This window comes from Diabrotica undecimpunctata, chromosome 4, assembly GCF_040954645.1.
Source record: "Diabrotica undecimpunctata isolate CICGRU chromosome 4, icDiaUnde3, whole genome shotgun sequence".
Taxonomy (NCBI): domain Eukaryota; kingdom Metazoa; phylum Arthropoda; class Insecta; order Coleoptera; family Chrysomelidae; genus Diabrotica; species Diabrotica undecimpunctata.
The window spans coordinates 47,358,141-47,384,343 of NC_092806.1; the positions used below are offsets into that span (position 1 = coordinate 47,358,141).

General features: G+C 32.9%; 1 protein-coding gene across 1 annotated transcript in view; it reads right to left on the minus strand.

Annotated features, from left to right (window-relative positions):
* Nucleotides 1-1,617: 1,617 nt before the first annotated feature.
* LOC140438227 (venom carboxylesterase-6-like) overlaps nt 1,618-26,203 on the minus strand; it is a 73,308-nt gene continuing 48,722 nt past the window's right edge. The window contains exons 9-11 of the mRNA XM_072527929.1: nt 22,065-22,179; nt 11,891-12,026; nt 1,618-1,812 (exon numbers count right to left, since the gene is read on the minus strand). Of these exons, the coding sequence (XP_072384030.1) occupies nt 1,641-1,812; nt 11,891-12,026; nt 22,065-22,179 (423 nt within the window). The 3' untranslated portion in view covers nt 1,618-1,640. The remainder of the gene's footprint in view (nt 1,813-11,890; nt 12,027-22,064; nt 22,180-26,203) is intronic.

Here is a 26,203-nt window from a genome sequence, read left to right on the forward strand (position 1 = left end):
AGGTTCACGAGTAGTGGATGTATCTTATAACGGCATTTCCAAACTATATCAAAAATATTCTCTATTAATTAATTCTAATCAATTGTCTTGAATTTAAAGAATAACCTGTACTTTTTGCAACATCGCTTAGAAAACGAGACTGCTTTCATTATTTTAAGGTTATAATTTTAAGGTTATAATCTTAAAAAATTTAGAATCCTAATTTAAATTTTGAGCTAAGATAATTACAATCACTATTAATATAAAATACAATAATTTACTCACTGTTACACAAGATTGCACAAACATAAACCGTATAAAAGGCTGATAATACTGTAAAAAACGAATGAACACTAGACAAGAATGGGAATATCTAAAACATTTTACTGCACACTGGCTCATCTGTCACTTGGGCCATATTTAAATAACTAAGTCATAAGAAATGTTTACGTAGCCTAACTGTACAACTCGCATCACCTCTTAGTACACAGTAAAATGTTAGTTAAGCCACTTTGAAATGAAAGATATGACAAATTGCTACCTATTGTACTAGCTATCTGAATTATACAAAAAAAAACAGTTGGGCCACTCTGCTTATGAGCGACTCATTTATAAATACGAAAAAGGTAATATAAAAATGGTAATTCCAACTGAGAAATCAGAAGACACAAGTAAAATGAAGAAATATCTAATGAAAAACTTATTCAGCCATAAATGCAGTTAAGACTATGTGCTAAAAACATAGGAAAAATATCAGAAGAAGAGAGTTTGACATATTTTAAGCAGGTCCTGGTTCGGAAATTTGTAAACCTATTCTCGCTATTAGAAATATCGAAGAAGTAACAAAAACCGTTATTTCTTGACATTCTGTTTAGTGTATATAGTAAAAACATGTAGGAAAATACTAAAAAATGGGTTTTTTCGAATTTTAAGGATGTTACGGAAATAAAATGACAAATATAACCCCGCCACTAAAAATAACGGGAAACAATACACGAAAAGTATTGATTTAGAAGTTTTTCCAAAAATTATCTACATATACTAAAAATTCGTTGAAAAATTCAAATATTTTTCCTGAGCTCAATTTTGATCCAAAAAATTTGAAAAAAATCGAAATAGTTTTGGGTGTACAAATATTTAAGTGATAATCACCACTAGAAAAAAGGGGAGAATTAGACATATTTAAATGGGGTTTTGCGCTTAAAACATGCGAAAAATATCATAAACATGGATTTTTTTTCGAATTTTGCACGAAAAATAATGATTTAGAATTTTGCCAAAAATTACACACATAATCTAAATTTTTTTTGTAAATTTTAAAATTTTTTTCCTGAACTTAATTTTGATCCAAAAAATCTTAAAAAAATCAGAGAATTTGTGGGCATTAAAATGTATGTTCGTCAATTTTTTTAGATTTTTTTTATCAGATTTTACCATCTCATCCCTCTATAGCCTTTGTTGGGAATAACTGTTTTTTGTAAAATAAGGTAAATCCGGAAAATTATGTATACCATCTACGGTGATACATTTGCAGGTTATAGAACCACGTTTTTGATTTAACTTACAGTCAATAGTAGGGTCTTTACTAATACCTCTAATAACAAAACTAGCAGTTCAGAGCAATAAAGAAGACACAAAAATCCTTTATTTTATATTAAAATTTAATAAACAAAATATGGTTTGGACATATATGTATTCAAAATATTTTTCCAAGATTCATACTTCTTGGGATGTGTTAGAATTTCCAACGTGGTATTTATATTCAAGTAGTTCAAATTTTCAGTAGTTTTGGGCCAATGTATTAACATATCATCGTACTCAGGAGTAGGATTCCTAAAAAACAAACTCCAAAATGATCATCTTCATATACGATACGATCTTTAATATACTAGGTATGCCAAGATAAGCAGGACGGTAAAATATTTGCCGAAATTTAGATCGGATCAAAAAACTAAAAAACACGCGTTCAATATTTTTTAAAAATCTATCGAATGATACCAAGCACGACCCCCATACCCAAAATTAAGGGGCTGGGTGGTAGGCGACTTGTAAATCTTAAGTCTGCTTTAGACTATAGTATAAAATGATATAAAAAATAATGTAAATACTCCTGTGTACACTCCTGAATGTAGGTCTCTCCCAATTGCTTCCATCTTTCTCTATCTTGCGCCAATCTAATCCACAGTTTGCCTGTTACTGTTCTTATGTCATCTACCCATCTTTTTTGAGGTCTTCCCATGCTTCTAGTTGTCGTCCTTGGTCTTTATTCTAGAATTCTCCGTGTCCACCTCTTGTCATTATATCGGGCTACGTGACCTGCCCAGCGCCATTTCATTTTTGTAATTTCTTCCATAATATCCCTAATCTTCGTTCTACGTCTTATCTCGGTGTTTCTAATCTTGTCTCTTAGTGATAGTCCAAGCATGATTCGTTCCATTGCTCTTTGCGTTGTTTCTAATTTTTTAGTAGATTTTTTGGTAAGGGCTACTGTCTCCAAGCCGTAAGTACAAACTGGTAGTATGCATGTGTTATACACCTTTTTCTTTAAGTTTACAGGAATGGAGGTGTTTTTCAAGATATATGCTAATTTGCCGAAAGCACCCCATGCCAGTTGTGTTCTTCTTTTAATTTCAGCATCTTGATTTGGTTTTCCTAGTTTGATAACGTGAACTAGATATACATAATGTTCAACATTTTCTATGGTATGATTTTGTATTGTTATATTTGTCTGGTCTCGGCTCAGTATTTTTGTTTTGCTGTACTTCATTTTTAAGCCTACCGCTCCTGAAACTGCATTTAATTGTTGTAACATATCATTTAGTTCTTGGATATTATCGGCTATTAAAACTATGTCATCTGTGAATCGCAAGTGGTTTAAGTATGATCCGTCGACGTTGATACACTTATTGTTCCATTCTAGTTTCTTAAAAATGTCTTCTAGAGCAAGGGTAAATAGTTTGGGAGAGATAGTGTCTCCTTGTCTTACTCCCCGTTGTAGTCATGGGATTCGTTTTTGTGCTTTCGTCCAGCTTTATCTGCATGGTGGCATTTTCATATATGTTTTTAATTATGTTAGTGTATCTTGAATCTATACGTGCATTTTCTAGAGATTCAAGCACTGCCCATAATTCGATGGAATCGAATGCTTTATGGAAATCGACGAACGCCATATGAATTGGAACATTATACTTGGTGCATTTTTCTATCAGTGTTTTTACGGTGTGCAAGTGCTCTATGGTACTAAAATGTTTTCTGAATCCAGCCTGCTCGATAGGTTGATAGAAATCGAGCTTGTGTGTTAGGCGGTTGGTTATGATTTTAGTTAGTAATTTATACAGATGTGAGAGCAAGGATATTGGTCGGTAATTCTCGATGTTTGCTTTGTCTCCTTTCTTGAATAGTAAAATGACTTCGGAGTTGTACCATTCTTGAGGAATCTTTCCTTCATCAATCCTAGGTCATTTAGTAGGTCAACGGAAAATATAATTCATTTAATAGAAGGGTATGAATTAAATCCATGTTTATGTATTGTTACACACAGATATTACCATAATAAACAGAAGAGAAATGTGGCACTAAATCAGTTAAGCAAAATTATTCGAAAGCCAATTTCTGATATACAAATGAAGTGGAACGGAATCTGAAATACTTATAGTCCAGAAAGAAGAAAAGTTTTAGAATCGCAAAAAAGTGGTGCTGGAGTAAATACATTACAGAATTTGTAAGTTATAGGTTTATTAATCATATTTATATCTTTGCAGATATATATCCCAAAACTATGGTATCTACAACAATAAGCTTCAGTTTTTAAATCGATTATTAACCATTAGAAAGGCAGTTTTATTATTTGATATAAATGAAACAGCCAGTACGTCAAGTAACGATTAAGACATGGTATTTTAGTAGGTGATGATGGCATTTTATCACCTCTTTTAAATGAGGTTTAAGAACTTCCAGATGAAATGTATGACACCAAATAAAAAAAGAAGGAAGTGAAACCATCATTAACTGCTAAAGCATCAGAAGTTTTAGACAGCATTGCACGTGCAATAAAAGTGCATCAAATGAGGATGAAAAGTCCATTTATGGAAAATATGTGACGGAGAGATTTTCAAAAATAAAAAATTAAGATTTTTACCAGTGAAACAAAAAATTGATAATATTTTGTATGAAGCTCAACTTGAAGAGTTTGAATAAAAAATTCGTAGGTAATTTATAAATCTACTTGGTAAATAATAATCAAAAGATTACAATAAAAATTGTGTTTTATTAAATATGAATCTATAATCTATGAATATTACATAAGACATTTCTTTTGCCAAGATACAGAACCTTCATTCATAAAATGATTTTGAAATTTACCTCTGACAGATAAAGTAATTTCTGCTAGCCTATTAGGACCTTGTGAATGAGATAAATTTATTATCAGTTTCCGCATATGTTAAATTTTTTTAAATTAAAAAATTGTGTAGGACACAACAGACAAGAGTGATTGTTTCAACCTTCTTTGGGCTCAAATTTATAGTTAATAAAAGCACTCTAAACCTGTTGGACGTTATGCCAAATTCATTTTCAATAACTCTCCGTGCTCGAGACAAACGATAATTAAAAATTCTTTTATCATTTGATAAATTTAGGTTTCATCACGTGTTCTGATAGGGGAAATTCATCATCGCAAACAAATACATGAGGCACAACAATGTTGCTCTTTTGTAAATTTTGCTCTGGAGAAAAATTAAAAATACATAGATAGAAAAAAGTGTATTTCTATCTATGGCTTTTTTGAGTGAGGATTCCCTGAATACACCACCATCACTCATTCTTCCAATTACTTCTACATTAACATATAGGAATTTATATTCAGCATTTGATACTGCCAGCAGTACCATATTAAACTGTCCTTTCTAATTGTAAAAATAAGATCCACTGCTACGTGGAGCACGAAAATTAATATGCTTGCCATCAATTGCTCCAAGGCACATTGGAAATTATCACAAATTTGTCACTTGCCACTGCCACTTGCTTATAGTTTAAGGCATCTTCATGTATTCGTCTTTTACTCTTTGGTAAATCCTTAATATTGTATCCTGTTTGGCAATATCTTCTCGAATAACCTCAAGAAGTTCATTAAACTGTGGCTCACACATTCTTAAAAACTGCCTATATTTTTCAGGATCATTGTCTTTGAGCTCTGTTTCCAACATATTTAAAACACCAGGACCTTCCTGTCTTTTCTGAATTCTGAAGCCAAGCTCTAGACCACGTATTTCGTTGGAGTTTTTGCTTGCTTGTTTGAATAAGAAGAAATGTTGCAATAGAAGCAGCGGATAATAATAGAATTTTCTAATCTATCATATAATATATTATATAGAATAACAAAGGTAAAACTAGGGGAACATTTGTATTGTATTCTGTGTTCTACCAATAGGAACAAAATTTAGACCTAATAGATTTCTTTATTTACAAAAATATCTCAGCTAACTATCATATCAATGACGGCTGGGACATGAACTCTAATCACTCACCGATAATTTTAACTATGAGTGATACAGTGATTAAAAAAGAGTTCAATCCAATATTGACTAATAAAAAAACTGACTAAGAGAGCTTCAAAATAAACCTTGAACGCAAAATTAATCTTGCTGTGCTATTAAGAAAGACGAGGCAACTTGATGACGAATTAGAAGTTTTTATAAAAAATATCCAACAGGTAGCTTGGAAAAATACTCCCACAATAACTTCTAGATAAAAAAAAAACAACTATCCAAAAGAAATCAGAGAACTCATAGTAGAAAAAAGGAAGTTAAGAAAAAAATGGCAGTAATACAGAGCTCCACGAGACAAAACTAGTCTAAATAATGCTACACAAAAACTAAAAAGGGAGATACAGAATATAAAACATTCAAGAATTAATTCTTTTTTAAGTAATTTAACAGCTGACCAGAACACAGATTATTCGTTATGGAAGGCAACAAAAAGAATGAATAGACCAATTATTCATTCTCCTCCTATCAAGTTGGAAAACGGCAACTGGGCTAGAAGTAACGAACAGAAAGCAGAACGATTTGCAGATCATTTAGAAAGCACGTTCAAACCCAACGACAATGATGGTGAAGAACTGAGATGGGAAGAACCATTTCAAACTGAAGAAAAAATAACGTTGACATCATTTACAGAAGTATCAACAGAGATAAAAGAGAATATAAATCCTAAGAAAGCTCCAGGATATGATCTCATAACAGGAGAACTTTAAAAAAATCTACCAAGAAAAGCCATAGTTAAGCTGTCACACATAATAAATGCTGCTTTTAGATTAAGATATGTTCCCAGACTCTGGAAAGTAGCGGAAGTGATTATGATCGCCAAACCAGGTAAATCTCCTAATGAAGTGACATCCTATCGACCAATATCACTCCTTCCGGTGGTGTCAAAATTATTTGAAAAACTTCTACTGAAAAGATTAAAACCAATAATAGAAAGAAAAAATCTTATATCAAATCATCAATTTAGTTTCAGAAATCAACATTCCACTATAGATCAAGTTCACAGAATAACGAATATAATAGAAAAAACATTAGAAGAAAAGAAAGTCTGCTCTACAATCTTCTTGGACGTAGCACAAGCGTTTGATAAAGTCTGGCATGACGGTTTAAACTACAAACTAAGAACGTTCATGCCTAAACAGTATTCAGAAATCTTGAAATCATACATTGCGAATAGATATTTCAGACTAAAACAAGAAGAAGTATACACCAACTTAAGGGAGATCAAAGCTGGCGTGCCACAAGGGAGTGTCTTAGGTCCAGTCCTGTGCCTATTGTATACGTGTGATATTCCAGAGCGAGAACAAAACACCATTGCCACCTTCGCCGATGATACAGCCATACTAGCGATAGGAGACACTAGTCAAGAAGCGACTGATAAGTTGCAACTATCAGTAAATAAAATACATAACTGGACCAGAAAATGGCGAATAAATCTGCACACATTAACTTTACATATAAAAAAATTGAAAATTTCCCGGTTAGAATAAATGATACCCAAATTCCTTATGCAACATCAGCAAAATACTTGGGCATCACCCTAAACACGAAGCTGCGCTGGAAAGTCCATGTCAAAAAGAAAAGAGGGGAGCTTGATATTAGATATAAGAAATTGTATTGGCTGATTGGAAAAAATTCAACATTATCACTTCATAATAAATTATCCATCTACAAGCAAGTACTGAGGCCAGTATGGGTATATGGGTGCCAACTCTGGGATTTCAAAACAAATTACTGAGAAACATTGTTGATGCTCCTTGGTATATCCGTAACAGCAACCTCCATCAGGACCTGGGTATGGAAACTGTGATCGAAATAATCAAGAGAACAGCAGCAAATCACGAGCAGAGGCTGCATAGTCATGTGAATGTCAAGGCAATCCAGCTACTTGACAACACTGAACTAAAGAGAAGACTCATAAGGACAAAACCATTCGAGTTAGTGTAAATGTGTAATAGTTTAGTGTATAAAACAGAGTATAGTGCTGTGAAGTTATTGCATGTTAGTTGTAGTGCAGTAGTTGATAGATAAAGTAAGAGTAAGCCATAAGGTAAGCCCTTAGATTTAAGTATTTGTTGTTTATAAGTTAGGTCAGAAAATAACTGATAATTGGTCATTTGTGACCAGATAGCAGTATACAAACACGGCACAGGTGTTTGTATACCTTTTTTGTTTGTATATAAAAAAATTGTATTGTATATCTATGGGAAAAATGAGGTTAAAATATTGTTAAAAGAGAAAGAAGAAAAACATTGAGGTTAACAGTACATGTATCAACATAAAAACCATACTGTTTAGCATGTAATGCACAGAATCACATAACATATTCCAGTATAAATATATGACAATGTAATATACAAAACTTCTTGCATTTAATATTGTATACAATAATTTTAAGTTATTTTATTTTATCATTTTCTGTTAACAACAAAAAGGTATAGTCTAAAACAGTCTTTAATTAAGCAAATTTCGCGAAGTATTTGACCGTCCCGCTTCTCTAGTCATATACGTTATGTTAAAGATATCGTAACGTATATAAAGATGATCAGATCTCAAATTAAAAGCATTAAATACATTAATAAAATAAAAATAACAATTAATAAAATTTTTGAGAATAAAAAAAAAATTAATTTAAAATTTTTTTTGTATCAGTTCTTTAAATCTAAATAATTATTTTATGATAAAATATACATTTTATAATTAGTAGTCTGATTTTCTGTTAAGAAATATCATAATATTTTTAGATTGCAATCTTGAACGAATAAAGCCATCCCTTGATTCTGGACCACAAACAGCAGCTGATGCTTCAGTTGCTACCTTAACAGTTCTTTCCACGAATTAAGTATGACAGAGGCAGTTTAAGACCTCTATGTTGTTGTGATTCCCAGAATCAGTCATATCCATTACAGCTTCATTGGAAATATGTTTTAGCAAAGGAGCAGTATTCTTCCAGTATTCTTATAAGGCCTACTTGAGGGCTGGTGTTCACTACCATACCATCGCATCCAACTACGCTTAACTTCGATATATCAATATTATTTTTCAAGATAAATGTCTGTATGCTATTCGCGATGTTTGCAGCCGATCCTAATAAAAAAGACACGTGCCCTACATATCGAGAATCTGGTCAGACAGAAGTCAGAAGACTTTGAGTCAGACAAGCTGCCACTTATGAAACGATTAGAGAAATCAACGGTACATGATTTAAGAACAATTTCGTCAGTATTATATGTTTGAGAACTTGCCTTTGCCTTCATGGTTCTTTCGATTTTCTTCCTTATTGCAGCAGATGCTGCAATATCCACTGGTCCAATTGCCATTTTTCTACTGAATCGTTGGTTTTAAAGAAAAATTCGCTCATTTAGTGGTATTTTCTTGATTTTATTGCAAGTCACACACATACACAGTTCCAGTCATGTTGCTATTGCAAGCCGCGATATCAAATAGCTTTTTACACTACTTTCGAAACTGGCAAATCTTCTCTTTGTATGAATCAAATGCTTGCTGAGTTTTTGAGTGTCGCTTGATATCGAAATTTTGATACTCTGTATAAATATTTTTAATCATATCTTGAATACGCTTATGCAATAATGTTGGAATATAAGCTTTTATGCATATTTGTTCTACTTTCGTTGTAACGTCATTCGAGACATCGGCGATAGATGGATCTTTATTATTATTTGTCAACTTAAGATCCTTGAAAACACCAATAATTATTGTACCTAGTATTGGACAGTTTAAACTACTTCGCGTTGCCATTTCGAAGAATATGTTTAGACGACACGTCTGTGCGAGATAAGAAACTTAACAGTACTATTACTGTTATCTGTTGTGTCACTGTGCTTGCGTAAATGGTTGCAAGATTGATCTAACATCTGCATTTCTCCCACCTCTACCTGCTTGATTCAAAAATAGCTGAAAATATTTGACCTTTGAATAATTTGATATACTAGCGTCGTTTATAGGGCCCAGGAAAGACATTGTAAACGAAAACATCAGCAATTTATAAAAATATTTCCAGAAATTTTATATACTACCTTTTATGTAAAAGATTACCAGAAAACAAAAAAAAACACACAAAAAATGGGTTAACCATACCACATTGCAGTAAAATGTAAACAACCAATAGATGACAATCTTTATAAGGCTAAATTAATTACTATTTAAATGGGAATAAGCCACAATTAAAGGTTAAAATAAGTTTATTGACATTTCAATTTCCACTTCGGAAATCGTTCTCAAAATACAAACATTAGTAAATTAAACAAATTTTGTTTTTTGTTACTTGAAAAATTCTTCTAATAATTTAATTTTATCTGACTCATCTATATTGACAATTCAGACATACATTATACATTTTAAAGTAGACGACTTTAAAATGATATTGCCAATATTGTTGAGTTGCGTTCCTGGGACGACTTTACTTATAAGATAGTTCATTCGATTACATGAAATCAACTTTAACTTGAGAATATCCGTCAGAAGAGATCATAACATGTAATTCGTCTTTAAAAAGACCAATACATGCCATGATGACAGTAAAATTCTCCTGTTAGTGATTCCATAGTAAATTATGAGGGAAAAAACCTCATAATACTATCCCGACATGGTAAGTATTTGATCGTACATTTAGTTTACCTTCAATAAACACCAAATTCCGATTTTATATGTTTGTTATTTAAAAAACATAAATGATGTATTCTCTATATGTTACTGACTTACCAATACTGGTATTTTCATTTTAATAACTTCCTCTTTCAATATGGGTAACCAGATCCTACTACATTCTGCCGAGGAATTCGCGACACAATTGGTCTCATTTAGCATAATTAGAGCCGCTTCTTTGATTTTTCTCTTTTTACCATCCGTTTCTTTTAGGACTATATTTGAATCATTCCATTGAACCCTATGTTCATTATCCCATGCGTGTTTAATAATGAACATAGGGTTCAATGGAATGATTCAAATATAGTCCTAAAAGAAACGGATGGTAAAAAGAGAAAAATCAAAGAAGCGGCTCTAATTATGCTAAATGAGACCAATTGTGTCGCGAATTCCTCGGCAGAATGTAGTAGGATCTGGTTACCCATATTGAAAGAGGAAGTTATTAAAAGGAAAATACCAGTATTGGTAAGTCAGTAACATATAGAGAATACATCATTTATGTTTTTTAAATAACAAACATATAAAATCGGAATTTTGTGTTTATTGAAGGTAAACTAAATGCACGATCAAATACTTACCATGTCGGGATAGTATTATGAGGTTTTTTCCTGGTTTTTCCCTCATAATTTACTATGGAATCACTAACAGGAGAATTTTACTGTCATCATGGCATGTATTTGTCTTTTTAAAGACGAATTACATGTTATGATCTCTTCTGACGGATATTCTCAAGTTAAAGTTGATTTCATGTAATCGAATGAACTATTTTATAAGTAAAGTCGTCCCAGGAACGCAACTCAACAATATTGGCAATATCATTTTAAAGTCATCTACTTTAAAATGTATAATGTATGTCTGAATTGTCAATATAGATGAGTCAGATAAAATTAAATTATTAGAAGAATTTTTCACTAAGTAACAAAAAACAAAATTTGTTTAATTTACTAATGTTTGTATTTTGAGAACGATTTCCGAAGTGGAAATTGAAACGTCAGTAAAGGTATTTTAACCTTTAATTGTGGCTTATTCCCATTTAAATAGTAATTAATTTAAAATGACACAAGAAAATAGCTTCAGAATAATAAGGCTAAATTAAATTGCATGTTTAAAATGTCGAATAATTTTTATCGAATAAAAACTCTAAGTATTAGAATAAATAAACCTGAGTCCTGCATTATAAAAATAGAGAATTTGATAAATATCTTGTGAAAGCCCATATATGCAAATATACATGTATCTATAAATACAGGGTACAATGACAATAATCATCAATAGTTTCCAAGGAGTCAGCCCAAAAAACTAATAATTAAACAAATTGGTAGAAGGTTCATTTGATTGTTAGATCGGCATTAGAGAATGAACTTTTCAGCTAATTGAATGCAGGGAAATTTCCATGGATCCGGTAAGTAGATATATAAGTAAAACGTTTCACGATTTTGCATGTTATTGTGGTGATGCCAATTTCTATATCGTTTTAATTTATATGTACCGCCGAAATCAGTACGAGTCGTATTGTGATATATAAGTAAATTGCACTTATCACTGTTATCACCTCGTATATATTAGGTGATGGAAAATTTTTCGATATTAATGTGAACATTGCTTTAGGTATAATACTAAATTAAATTGGTTTCAGTTTTATTATTAAAAGTTAGTAGCTTGTTAAAAAAGTGAATGAATCTTATTAACTAAAATCTACTTACTGATATTTAATGAAATTGGTATATAATTTCAAAAATCTTTTCTGCGTCAAATAATCTACAGGATATGTAATATTAAAGGCGCTGTAAAAAATTAACGGCAAATCTGACGTATGTGCGGTAACTTTTTTTCCTTGAACTACAAAAAAAAATATTAGTAAATAAACTGTAGGAAGTAATAATTTTATAAAAAATTTGAACGATATTCGATAGTTTTAAAAAATACATTATTAAACAAGATATTAAAAAATATATTAGAAAGCCTTTATACCCGAAGATTGATATAATCGAATATGACCATATAAAACTAAAAGACATAAGTAAATATATATAGACTATACAGCGTTCCACGTTAAGAAAATAACATTGCGGAGATAGGGCCATGTATTTCTTATGGACGATAGAAGCGCAGCGATGCCACGATGAACACAAGCACGATTCAGGGTTGTATAATTTGTATTTTTGTTTTCACAGACATAATTTAAATAATTGTTTTTTAACGTAATTGACCAAAAGTGTCCACTCGAAACAAGAGATGAAAAGGATTTTAATTAAATAAATAGTATTTACAAAAGATAATTTTATTTTATCTTATTTTAATTATAGTAACGACAGTTTATTTGTTTTTCGGTAAGAATATCATATACCATGAATCATAGAAATCAGTAGAAAATATTGCTTAGTTAAATCATGCACTTTGCCGGCTATTAAAGATTTAAAAGCAAATAAACGGACCGCTTGGAATGCATATATCTAATTACTAATTGCAACTTAAAAAAATAATACCGTGTGCGTATGTCAGCGATTTTATGTCGTTCTCTGAGACTACATAATGATAATAAGGCTTTGTGGTTCTTCAGTTGTTATTCTGACTTTACAGTTAAATGTTAATTGAAAATGTAAATTCGAAAAATATATCGACAATCTAGTAAACCGCATGCCTGAGAGTTTTGGCAACACTGATCTCCATAAGCCTAATGTTATTTTCTTAACGTGAAACGCTATATAGTAAATACTAAAAAACTGTAAAAAAAAGGTTTGAAGTAAATCTAAAATGACGAAAATACTTTATAACTTAAAATGACAATAAAGTAATAGATAAAATACTAGAAAATATCGGTTTATAGAACTAAAATGAATAAAACAAAGCAACGATATATGTATTGCCTTCAGATTAAGTCAATTAAAATAATCAGGGAATCCGAATGCTCTATCCCTTTCTTAGGTTTTCTAGTTGGTGTTACGCCGTCTATCCATCCTAGCTTTGATCTGCTACATTTTGTTGTTTTTATCGGCTGCGCTGTTAAAATCATTTTTTTTATGTTTGATTTTGGGACCCGAGCTAGATCTGCTGCCCACTTCAGAAGGTTTCGCTTAATTATAGTGCTAATATCTTTTCCACAAAACTTACACTTGTAGATATTTTGTAGTTCAAAGTTATATTTGTGACTCCATATTCAATTTTTACAGACCGCACAGAATATTCTGCGTAATAGCTTTTTTGCAAAAATCGATAGAGTAAAGAATTAATTGAGTGAGACGTTTTTAGCCAAGTACTTTGATAGACTATGATAAAACATATTTGTCATTACACTTTGTCACTTAAATATATGACCTGTTTGACTGCTTCAAGGTTTTGGCCAATGGCAATAAGATCTGTATCAACATTTATAGCTCTTGTGGTTTTCTTTTGATTTATAATGTAATACCATTTGTTCTCCTACTGCTTCTAGGTCGGCCTAGTTCTTTTATAATTTCCGTGTCGTCGGCATATGCTTAAATTTGGACGGATCTATTAAATACAATCTTCCTGTTTTATAAATGAGCGTCACGAACGACTTTTTGTAAGGCTATGTTAAACAATTTGACACGCCATCATATCTCCCTACTTTAACCCATTTCGTGTCCAATAGAATTGTCTGTCGTTTTGAATTTTTACTGCTGATAGCAGCTTTGCCATCGTCATATGGATCATACATTGATCATAAATATGAGATTTTTTGGAATTTGTATCTTATTCATAGCTTTGTACATAGTTAATATTATGACACGATCATATGCCGCTTAAAAAAAGACAAACAATTAGGACATATCGATATGAAACTCCTGCGCTTTTTATATAATTTAGCGTAGTGCGAAGGTCTCTTTCAAAGTGAAACGTCCATGCCTAAAATGTGTCTGATATTCCCCTAAGAGCGCTTCGGTTTAAGGCTTTAATATGTCCTGCAAGATGTTTAATAGTATCCTGTATGTAATATCTAGAAAAGGTATTCCGTGATAATTATTGCATTCTAGTTGGTTCCACGTTTTGTGCAAAATGGCATATTAAGCTCCTTTTCTCAGGTATTTGCTCACCATATCAAAATTTACACACTATTTTTTGTATGACACTGACGATCTGCTGTCTATCGTGTTTAAATAACTCTGCTGTGATACTATCACTGCTTGGAAATTTATGGTTTTCCTATCTGGTCGTTTATGTCTCCAATGAATATTTTATTATCATTGTTTGAATAGTTATCACTTGCTCTTTCGAGGTCTTCGTAGAATTGAGCAGTCATTTCTTTATCTTTTTCCTTGGTTGGTGCATGCGTGTTGAACAAACATAGGTTGAAATTTTTTTTTTATTTCATTCTATCATTTGTGGCTTTAAAACAATAACATAATTTTTGATTTTATTTTATACTAAGACGCAGCTCAGAAATCGTGTCATTGCGGGTTGCAACTGTAATAGATATCGCGGGTTGCAACTGTAATCATGTTCTTTTTTATACATAATGCCAGATCTCATTCATCACATTTCTTAGAGGGCTGTAATGTCTATTCTTTGTTTTAGTAATAGATTTTAGAGCAACTTTCTATAAAGCGTTCTTATATTCCAACTAATAATCTTTAAGTGGGAGTTCGGTTTTGCATCGATAACTATAATGTTGTATTCAATGTGGGCTCCGAATATTTTTAACATTAACAAAATTTAATGTAAGTTATAAATTGTGAATCTTAGTGATATATTGAAATAAACTGTAAGTGTACAAACTCGTTACATAATATCCAGTTAAAGTAGCATTAAAGTCAGCAACAGTTCTACAATACAAGACCATCAAAATCAAATAAACACATCACAGTCATACTCTTCGGCAGCGTCGAGAGTGCAATTTCCTTTAAAGTCCCAAGCAATTATCTTTAGTGCATTAGAAAACACCAAACTTCAAGACTACCTTCTCCCACTTGGAAATATAATTCAACCGAAAAATATAATCTTCTCTTCTAGATTATCTAATAATCGCATATGTATGTATTTATCCAATAAACAAATAGTGGACGGTTTTATGAATAATCATGGTCAAATAGAAATACAAGGTGAAATTGTCAGAGCAAGAAGGTTAGTTACACCACCGGAACGACTTGTGCTCTCCGGCGTATGTCCTTCAATACCGCACGACTTGCTAATCAATGAGTTACAAAAAATCGGCATAGTTCCTGTCTCCCCCATGACCTTCCTCAAAATAAGTGCTTCTATGCCTGGGTACAATCACATTATTAGTTTTCGAAGACAAATCTATATCAGTCCTCACAATCTAACACTACCAGAGTCATTTACTCTTGTTTTTGACAACACGACATATAGAATATTCATTTCTCAAGACAGTTTAGTTTGCTTTAGATGCAAGAAACCAGGACACATCACTTCACATTGCTCCGAACCACTAGCTTAACTAAACTCCAACCAAAACAATGAAGCATCGGTATCCAGCGCAACAAATATATCCTTGCAAGCATCCAATTACACAAACCCTTCTCAGTGTGTAGATGCATCAAATAAGGACAGTCACATAATTAATCAACCAAAAAGAAACTTTGATGAAATTATTTCACCTGAAGCAGATCCATCTTCAAAAGAATGTAACATTTTTCCACCACCTAAAGTCCAAGCAAAATCTAAAAAAGCTAAAATTAGTTCAGCAAGCACTTCTGAATGATCATTTTCTCTCTTACTTGACCCTGCTAAAAACTTCATAGAAAATCACGATCTACCTTTCTCTCTAAACGTTGATCAACTTAACATGCTCCTAATGAATATCACGGAATCAACAGATCCTATAACCACAATTCAAGAATATACCACAGACCTACCAGCTTTGTCCCATATGCTCAGTCAAGTTTATCCCCATTTAAAGGAAAGATCCATAAAACGTAAATTCACGTCCATAAGGAAAAAATCCATAATTATATTAACAGTGAGGCATCGGAAGCGGAAAGTTACACATCTCAGTTAAGCCAACAATAAATTTAAGTCTCTACTTCAGTGGAATATTGATGGTTTTTTCCATCACCTTGCTATGCTCCATCATCTAATTGGTGAACAATCTCCTGATGTAATATGCCTACAGGAAACTAATCTGAATCCCCCAAAAAAATATAACTCCAACCAATACGACTGTTTTCGTTGCCTAGTCCTTTCTGACTCTCTCAGCGCAGTCAAAGCTATGCAAAATGTATACCCTAAACACCCCATTGAGAAAATTATCAGGGCCGAATTAATGAAAGCTCAAGAAAATTGCAGAAGAGTCCACTTCCTATGGATACCATCTCATATAGGCATAGAAGGGAATGAAGAAGCAGATACTAGTGCGCGTAACGCTATCACCAGTGACGCATCAGAAACAGAGTATCGGAGTATCGCAGGCGATCTAAAAGTTTATTTCTAAAATAAGGTGTTAAGTGCGTGGAATCGGGAGTGGAATGACTCTAGTTCGAAACTCAGAACCCTCAAAAGTGATATTTTTTCATGGAAGTCTACAGCCAGAAGTAGAAGATTCCAAACTATTATTACACGTCTACGACTTGGACACTGCAGGTATACTCATGCCTATCTCTTCTCAAATAGTGAACCTCCAAAATGCGAAACATGCAATACAGTAGACAGTATAAAGCACTTCTTGCTAGACTGTCCTAAAAATGTAAATCAGATACAGTTTTACAATTTGCCAAATAACCTGAAAGCACTCCTCAACAAAAGTTTAGTTCCGAACAATTTATTAGGTTACTTAAAATTTAAAATGTATAAATATGTTACACAAAATTTAACTTAATTAATTGTTACAAATGTTCAATTGTTCACAAATTGTAATTAATTGTTACAATTATTGATTGTTACAAATGTTAAATTTAATATTATTACAAATGTTACAGGAATGTCGCTAATAACCTTTGGGTGGATGCGACTTTGTTTCTTTAAATAAAAAAAAATCTTTAAGTCCTTGTTATTAGTTCGGTGCCTGGTTCGTGGTCTAAGATTCAGTCCGGCTTTTCTGTCTTAGTAACAATAGGTTTTTTATGCGATGAAGGGGTTAGTCTTATGGACTAACCTGGAAGATGATCCAGGCTTAAGGCGCCCTTATCTATCCCTTTGTGCCTATGCTTTATACAAGTTTAGACTTGTGCATTACTTGTGATTTATTGACAACATCCACTTTTTTATTTAACCCTATTTATTTTAACAATTTGTTTATTCCATTGGAACAATAGATCAAGTTTAATATATGTCTATTACATAACGGTCATGTGGGGAGAACTTTCAATCAAATTTCCCTTTAAATAAATATTTAATAATGGCAGAATATAAATTCAATTAATGTTTAAAGATAACACAATAATATCAATTTTAGATTCCCTTGCCGAGTAATTTATCAAGCTGTTTGCTTTGCAACTTTTAGAAAGCACAGTGGTAAAAATTTGAATTCGGTTTCGCCAGGTAGAAATCGTTTGATTTCTCTTTTTGTTTTTAGATGGCGTAGTTACGTCCGTATATAGTTATTTTGATAACTATTGTCTAGGACGGAAAAGAGTTTTGTTTTGGTTCAGAGCAGTGGCTATACCGTTCTGAGGAGACCTAAAGAGGTCGAAATACGTATAAGCGGCTTGTCGCTACCCTGTATCGAAACAAAAATCTAATACCGTCATTATTTTTTATTACTTTACTCCGTTTGGAGTACCAGAAACTGAATTCACTACGAATTTTGACCATGATAAACGGCATGTGGAATGCAATTTTAGATTCCCTTGCCAAGTAATTTATCAAGCTGTTTGCTTTGCAAGTTTTAGAAAGCACAGTGGTAAAAATTCGAATTCGGTTTCGCCAGGTAGAAATCGATTGATTTCTCTTTTTGTCTTATTTTACAATAATATCTATTTTTATTCTAATCTTCTAATCTAGTTATTAAGTTTGTTTGTTTATGACGCTTTAGTCCGCGCATATAGAAAAAGCAATTGAAAGATGAGAAAAGGGAATATCAATAAATGGCCCAAAAATAAACACCCTACGTTTTGCAGATGACACATCCCTTTTTACAAATAGTCACGACTACTCTATTGATCTCATACAAGTGGCGAAAAATGAAAGTCAACTATTTGGTCCGCAATTAAACATATCAAAGGCAAAGATCATTATAGTGGATATACTACATATCAATCATCCACACATTACCACAATTGACCGGTTTGAGGTTTTAAGCTCATATTCATATCTGGAATAATTGATCTCAAACACAGGGTCACTACAGAAAAAAATAAAACGTAGATATGATCCAGCAAAAGTCGCCGTAGGAAAGATGGCCAAAATATAGCAGGACTCTCAAATTTCACGAACTCTAAAAATTAGGTTGATCAACTGTATAATATTCCAAATATTGACATACGGATGTGAATTTTGGACCATACGACAACCGGAAAGAAGAAAGATAGACGCTACTGAAATGTTTTGTTAGAGAAGAATGTTACGAATTTCGTGGACCAACCACAGGACAAATATTTTAATGTTAACTAAGCTAAAAGTCAGTAATCGACTATTCAGCAAAGTCCATCTTCAACAATTAAAATACTTTGGACATATTATGAGAGCAGATACAGAAAACATGGAAAGGCTTATTATCCAAGGAAAGGTAGAAAAGGCTGAGGATCACGAGGAAGATCCCCCACGAGACCGATCGATCAGATTAGAGAAATGTGCAGAAGACCCATGCATAAGTTAAAAAAAATGACCAGAGATAGAAGAGAGAGAAAGAAAGAGAGAGAGAGAGACAGAGAGAGAGAGAAAGAGAGAGAGAGAGTCTGCGCATTTCACCACTAACGTTGAACAACTCACTCGAGAGTGCGTTAGGATGCACACTTGGTTTATCTTTGTATTTTCTGCTAAAGTTAGAGATTTATTGTGTTTTCTGTTAGATTTTCTGCCAATTATTCTTTATGCAGGTTAAGTTGTTCTCTTTTAGTAAAGATAGTATTACTTTCGGTAAGTCAGTCTTCTATAAAAATATATACTCAGATATTTTGTTGAGTCTGCGTATGTTGACCATCATTTAAATAAACTGGAGAACAAGTTTCATGTCGCATTGTGAATATCACATGGTACGATTTGCTTCATTTGCTTTGACTTTTCATGTTCTAAGTCACATTTTTGAATTTTGTTTAGATTTATTTACAAGTTTTGTGATCCTCTTTACGAATTTATATGTGTCGCAGGAATAGCCGTATCATCAACATAAGTGACAGTTGTGGTTAATATGACAGTTGGTAAGTAGCAGTAAATAACAAATATAAACCAGGACCAATAACGCTGCCTTGGGGCAAACCAGTTTTAACTTCAAATAGCTCGGATCGGGCTTTGTGATTTTTAACTACAGAAAAACAGTCGGATATGCAATATTTCAGAATTAGATATTAATGGCGAGGAAGATTGTTCTTGAGATTATATAGAAGTTTGGTGTGTCACATCTTGTCGAAAACTTCACTAATTTAAAAAAAGGCTGCACTACAGTACCTCTTGTTTACAAGGTCATTATTTATCTGTTTTACTAAGCAATAAACTTGTTCTATGCTTACATGACTGCTGCGGAAATTGATGTTGTGGGGTTAAGTTTCGCTCTAAGAGGATCCAGTCTAAACGTTCTATGAGAGGTTTTTCAAATACTTTAAAAATAATTGGTAGAAGACTTATAGGCTTATAGGATGTTATCTTATTGGTAAATTTTCCAGGTTTTAGTATCATGGGAATTTCCGCAAGTGTCTGTTGACTAGAAAAATAATTATGGATTAAATTTGCATTAAATACTTTTGTCAATGCCTTTGGTTGTCTTTTTGGAAATGTTCTACAATACTTTTTTGATTATTCTGTCGTATATCCAGAACCGTTTCTAGGATTGATTTTGTTTATGATCACATCAGATATTTCTTTACAAGTAAACTTTCGAATTTGCAAATTCATCTGATCAGGCGTTGCGAGGAATCGTTGTATTTTCTTATCTTCCTCTGTTTGTACGTAGTCGTAGAGTGTAAAAATATTTTTTAAGTGACAACATCAGCTTGACAAGGATCCCATTATCAAGACCCGTATGCTAACTATTCACTCTTCTCCTTTTTCATCCGGGCGGACCAGCAATAATGGAGTTCAAACACTCTAAAACATCCTTTAAGAAGATAGAAGACTGGAATAATTGGAGTAATAAATAATGAAAAATGCAATACATGAACGACAATAATATTGTATTTAATTTTTCGCAGGTGTTAAACAGTCGGTCATCAAGTCGTCGATACAGCAGTCCCTAGGATTAACGTTTGAAGAATTCTGTACATATTATTATCTCGGATATAATTTTATTGTGTTATTTTATATATTAAGAATATATTTAACCTAAGTTTGACTGAGTCTACTGTCTAAAAGAGCTACCCGTCACAGCTTATAAGCTGACTGCACATATATATGTTTTAGTAGACTTCTTCTTCTTCTTATGCCGTCCCCATTAACGGAGGTTGGCGACCACATTTTTAAAAGCTTTACTGTCTTTTGCAAAGTGGAATAATTCGTCTACAGTCATGTTTGTCCAGTCTCGAATATTTCGCAGCCATGACTTCCTCTTTCTACCTATTCAGGTATATCCAAAGTTCAAAGGTTTCAAGCTTCTTAACTATTTGCGCTTTTAATGTTCATGTTTCTATCCCGTACAATAGTTGCGACCAGACGTAACATTCAAAAAACCTCAGTCTCAGCGCAGTATTCAGATTTTTGTCACAGAACAATTGCTTGAATTTTAAGAACGCTGCCCTTGTCATTTCTATTCGTACCCTGATCTCTTGGTCTGGATCTAATTCTGTGTTGATGTAAGCTCCCAGATATTTATATTTTGTCACTCTCTCTATTTGCTGTCCACCAAGAGTTTGTTGTTCATTATTTATTGGACTCCTTGATACTATCATAAATTTGGTCTTATCTGTGTTGATGTCAAGTCCCATTTCAATGCATTCACTATTTATTGCATCTAGTAAAGTTTGTCGTTCTTCTATACTCTCAGCCATAATTACCATGTCATCTGCAAATCTCATGGTGTCTATGATTTCTTCACCAATTCTTATTCCCTCTTTTCTTTCCCATAAAGCTTTTCTGAATATGACCTGTGAGTACACTTTGAAAAGCGTCGGAGACAAGACGCATCCTTGGCTAACCACTCTCGCAATCGGTATATTATTTGTTTCTATATCGTTCACCTTTACTACTGCTTTCTGGTTCCAGTATATAGCCTTAATAAACTCAATGTCTTTTTTATCTAAATTAATGTTTTTTATTTCATATATTAACTTCATATGCTGCGCTCGGTCAAAGGCCTTCCTAAAGTCTATGAAGCACACATATGCACTCTTGTTATATTCCCGACATTTCTGCAAGAGTAACGTCAACGCAAATAATGCCTCTCTTGTACCCATGCCTCCTCTGAAGCCAAACTGAGTTTCATCTATCTGCTCCTCACATTTCTTATAAATGCGGTTTTGAACAATTTTCAAGAGAATCTTAAAAGGGTGGCACATTGGGCTTATCAATCTATACTTATTACATGATTTGGGATTGTTGTTTTTTGGTAGAGGTAAAAATATCGATTTAAGCCATTATTCCGAGATGTTGCTCTCTACATATATGTGGTTGAGAATTCGGGTGGGTCTCTTTATATTACCGTCATCTAAGGCTTTTAACAGTTCAACTGGAATTTGATCAGAACCCGCTGCTTTTCCTTGTTTTGTTTATAGTTTATTAGACTACCTAGTATTATATTTATTAAAGAAATATTTACTGGAAGATAACATTTTGCTTGATATGCAACAAAATATACGCTTATTATTAATTACTTACTTTCAAATCGGCTTTTATAAGCATCGGAAAACTCGTAAATATATACTGGAACGTGCTTCATTGCTAATTCTGCTTGGCGAAGTATAGGCGTTGTGTAGAAATTATCACTAAGATACTAAAACAAAAAGGTTAAATAAATTAAGAAAGTTGTCAAATAAAGAAGAAGAAAGAATTGTTGAAAAAAAAAAGAATATTTCTTATTATGTTAAAAAATTAACTCTAATTAAGTATAGGTGTGATTGATCCGGTCCTTATTGGCTGATCAGTAAATAATGGGCAAAGATCGCTCTTATTATAATTTAAATCTTATGGCAGCACCACACTTCGCTATGTGTTATTTGATATGCGGCTTCGTTGTATTCGTCCAAATATTTGTTGTGCTACACTTGTGCCGGTGTGTAAAACATGCCAAATATTTACGTCATGCGAGTTTGGCAGAAACAAAGTGGACGTAGACGTATTGACGGTCGCAGCAACTTATTTTTACTTAAATCCACTCCACTCCATTTCACAGTAGGTACATCATATATCAAACCTTAATAGTTACGATTTTTGTATACAAACACACAAATTTGACGAATTATTGGTTCAAGATTAATGAGAATTACAATAAAGTTAGGTTAGGATAAACAACGAGACAAACACCACCGGTTGCGGGCGAAGTGTGGGCGGTCAACACATACATTCGGCGTGCATTCGGCTTACTCGTGTCCGTTGAAGTGTGTCAAAAAACCAACAAGTGGACGGATAGGCATATTTGCTTTTCGAATAATTGCCTATGCGTGCGAATAAAACAAAAAATTGACGAATGTACCCTCCACACTTTGTGTTATGCTGCCGAATATGGCGCAAAACGAATAACACATTTATTTATGCAAATATGGAATAGTAAAAAACAGTCAAACTAAATAAAAGTGCAATGTATTATGACGAAGGAAACAGGGGCGGTTTCGTCAAAAAATTAATTCAATAATTTAATTAAGGGACATTATATATGAAACCAAAGTGATTTAATATTTAGACAATTATTTAGCAGGAGAAGGTCATTTTTTTTCGACATGCAGAATGGTAAAAATATCATATAGCCTGTGGTAAAAAGCTATTACCAGAGATTTGATTCCACCTAGTATTTAATTATACGCTTTAAATATCAACAACTAACAAAAATAGATAGCGACGATAATTATACATTCTAAGATTATAAAAAGAGGGGAAGAGAAGATAATGCATGAAATTTTTAATAACAGTAAACAAACCCATAAAACACTACAAAAAGATATAAACCCAGAAGATGAACGGAACAAACTAATAACAATGGTGAAAAATCTAACGAATGAAAATGGAAAACTGGCATCTCCAATGAAAGAAAAAAGAGGGGCAAAGGCAATATATGAAAGATATAGAATTACATATTAAAAAATAAAGTTGAAACTGTAAAGAAAAAAAACTAGAAAATACAGATAAAAAAGCAAGTACTAGACAAATAACTAATCGATAAAAAAGCTAAAGTCGAGAGACTGGAAAAACAGTTAAAAATTACATTATTTGGTCAGGTTTTCCGATGAATACAAATAGTGCGAAAATCCTGACAAAATAGATCACAAACTTTATCAAAAAAGAACTAGGAATAAAGGAATTGGTTAGAAAACTTAGGAATAAAGAAATTGGAGGTCAGGCAGTACTTGAAATAGGAGAGTAAAAAGAGAATGTAAAAAACAGTAGAATCAAGTTGTGTAAAAGTAAAAATAAAGCTAAAAACAAAAAGGAATAGAGGACATTAACACATACTCCGGTCGTCAGAGACGAAAATGCTACTGAACCCCTAAAAATCATATAAACAAGCTGAATTTTGGCCGAAAATGTCAATGGACGCTTAATAATATGCAAAAAAGTTTATTACTTTTATTCACGGGCTTTTCCCTTAAACGCCCTACGGAGAAGGTGGAAAACGGAAAAATATCGATTTACCAAAAATCTGTACGCCGTAGAAAAAAATGTTTAAAAAAAAAATGGTTTGCGTAGAATAAACTGTTTTCTCAGAAACAACGATTGAAGCGATCGGAGATTTTGAATGAGAGTTACGCGCGCAAAATCAATGCTCATTAAAATTTGTATCAGCTCGACGGTAAAAATTCAATATATTTTAATTCGAGCGTCCTATTGACAAAAATCAAAATGCGTTTGAAAGGTACAGAGTGCAGCTATTGTACGCAATTTGTATATTTTGCTGCAAACGAACTCAGTTTTTATATGGGTGGTCAATAAATAACCGTGGCGCGATTTTTGCTATTTTTTATGATTCTCATGAGATCAATACAATGTACTGACCGGCCACTAAAGAGCTTTTATAACTAGAAGCTAATCTTTAAAACCTATAGTATGAAATTTTAGTATTCAGTTTTGGCAACAAATCTGAGGCATTTGAAATATCCTCAAAAATGCTGAATTTAAACTTTTACATTACAAACGATCTAAAATGTTAAAAACACTTTTTTAATTACACTAGTACGTTTTTCAAAAGTACTTAACTCCTGCTATAAATTTAATAAGATGTAAAAGTTTAAATTCTGTCATATTTCAAATGCCTCATATTGTTTGCCAAAAATCAAAATCGAATTTTCATGTTATAGGTTTTGAAGACTGATCTCCAATAATAGAAATTTCACTACGACCGGTTAATGACAGAATAATTTTATTGATCTCACGAGAATCGTAAAAAATGGCAAAAAACGTGCAAAGTTATTGAACAGCTTTATAGAAACTGACTTCATTTGCAGCAAAATATAAAAATTGCATACGAAAGCTGTACTCTTCACTTTTAAAACGCATTTTGATTTTTGTTGACAGGACCCTCTGATCAAAAGATATCGATTTTTTACCGTTCAGTTGATACAAATTTTATTTAACATTGATTTCGCGAGCGGAACTGACGTTCAAAATCGCCGGTCGCTTCTAGCGTTGTTTCTACGGTTCGTTCTGCACAAAAAGTGCTAATAAGCATTTTTGTACAAAATTATCTAAGCTAAATTTTTTATTTGAAATATTTTTTCTACTGCGTACATATTCTTGGTAAATCGATTTTTTTGCGTTTTTATCCCCCTACGAGGGAGGTTTTAGGAGGAAGCCAGGGGTTTAAACTGGTAAACTTTTTTGCATCTTTTTAAGCGTCTCAAAATTGATATTCTCGGCGAAATTTAGCTTGTTTGTATGATTTTTAGGGGTCAAATATCCGACGACTGGACTAACATTAAATAATAAATAAAAATCCCGACGAAGTGCCTACATAGCAAATGGCAACTAAACGGTAACGCGTAGCGTAAAAAAATACGTAATGCGCGATTTGCTTCATTTGGAGTTACGGGTGATAGAGAGAGATTATCATCATCATTAGCTATTTTGAGATTTTGAGTCCATTGCTCAATATAGGCCTTCTTCTTCTTCTTCTTCTTCAGTGCCTTACCCGGTCCGGATGTTGGCGATCATCAAGACTATTATGGTTTTGTTGACTGCTCTGCGAAACAGCTCCTCGGAGGTCATCCCAAACCATTGTCGGAGGTTTTTTAACCATGAGATACGACGGCGTCCCGGTCCTCTCCTGTCAAATACTTGACACTGCATAATGAGTTGACGAATTCGATATTTTTCTTCGTTTTGCATCACGTGCCCGAGATACTAAGCTTACATTGATTTACTAAATTAAGCACTTCTTTTTCTTTTCTTATGCGCTGTAGGACCTCAACGTTGGTGACACGGTCCACATACGATATTATAGGCCTCCCGTAAATAATTCCGTTGCATCCTATCTTAAATACCTTGAATCCAGTTATGCTGGATGCACTTGATGTCGTCCGACCACCTTGTTGGAGGAGGTTTTCAATTAGGTTAAGCATCGTGTCTAGGTCTTCATTCTAAAATTTTCTTGGCCCATCTCCCATCTCTGACTCTGGGAACATGTCCTGCTTAGTTCCATTTCAGCGTTGTAATTCTTTTAATAGCGTCCGTAACACTAGTTTTTCTCTTAACTATTTTATTTGAAACTCTGTGTCTAAGGTATATATTTAACATTGACCTCTCCATTGCTCTCTCTACCACTTATATCTTATTGATTATTTTTCTGGTAAGAGTCAATATTTCTGCTT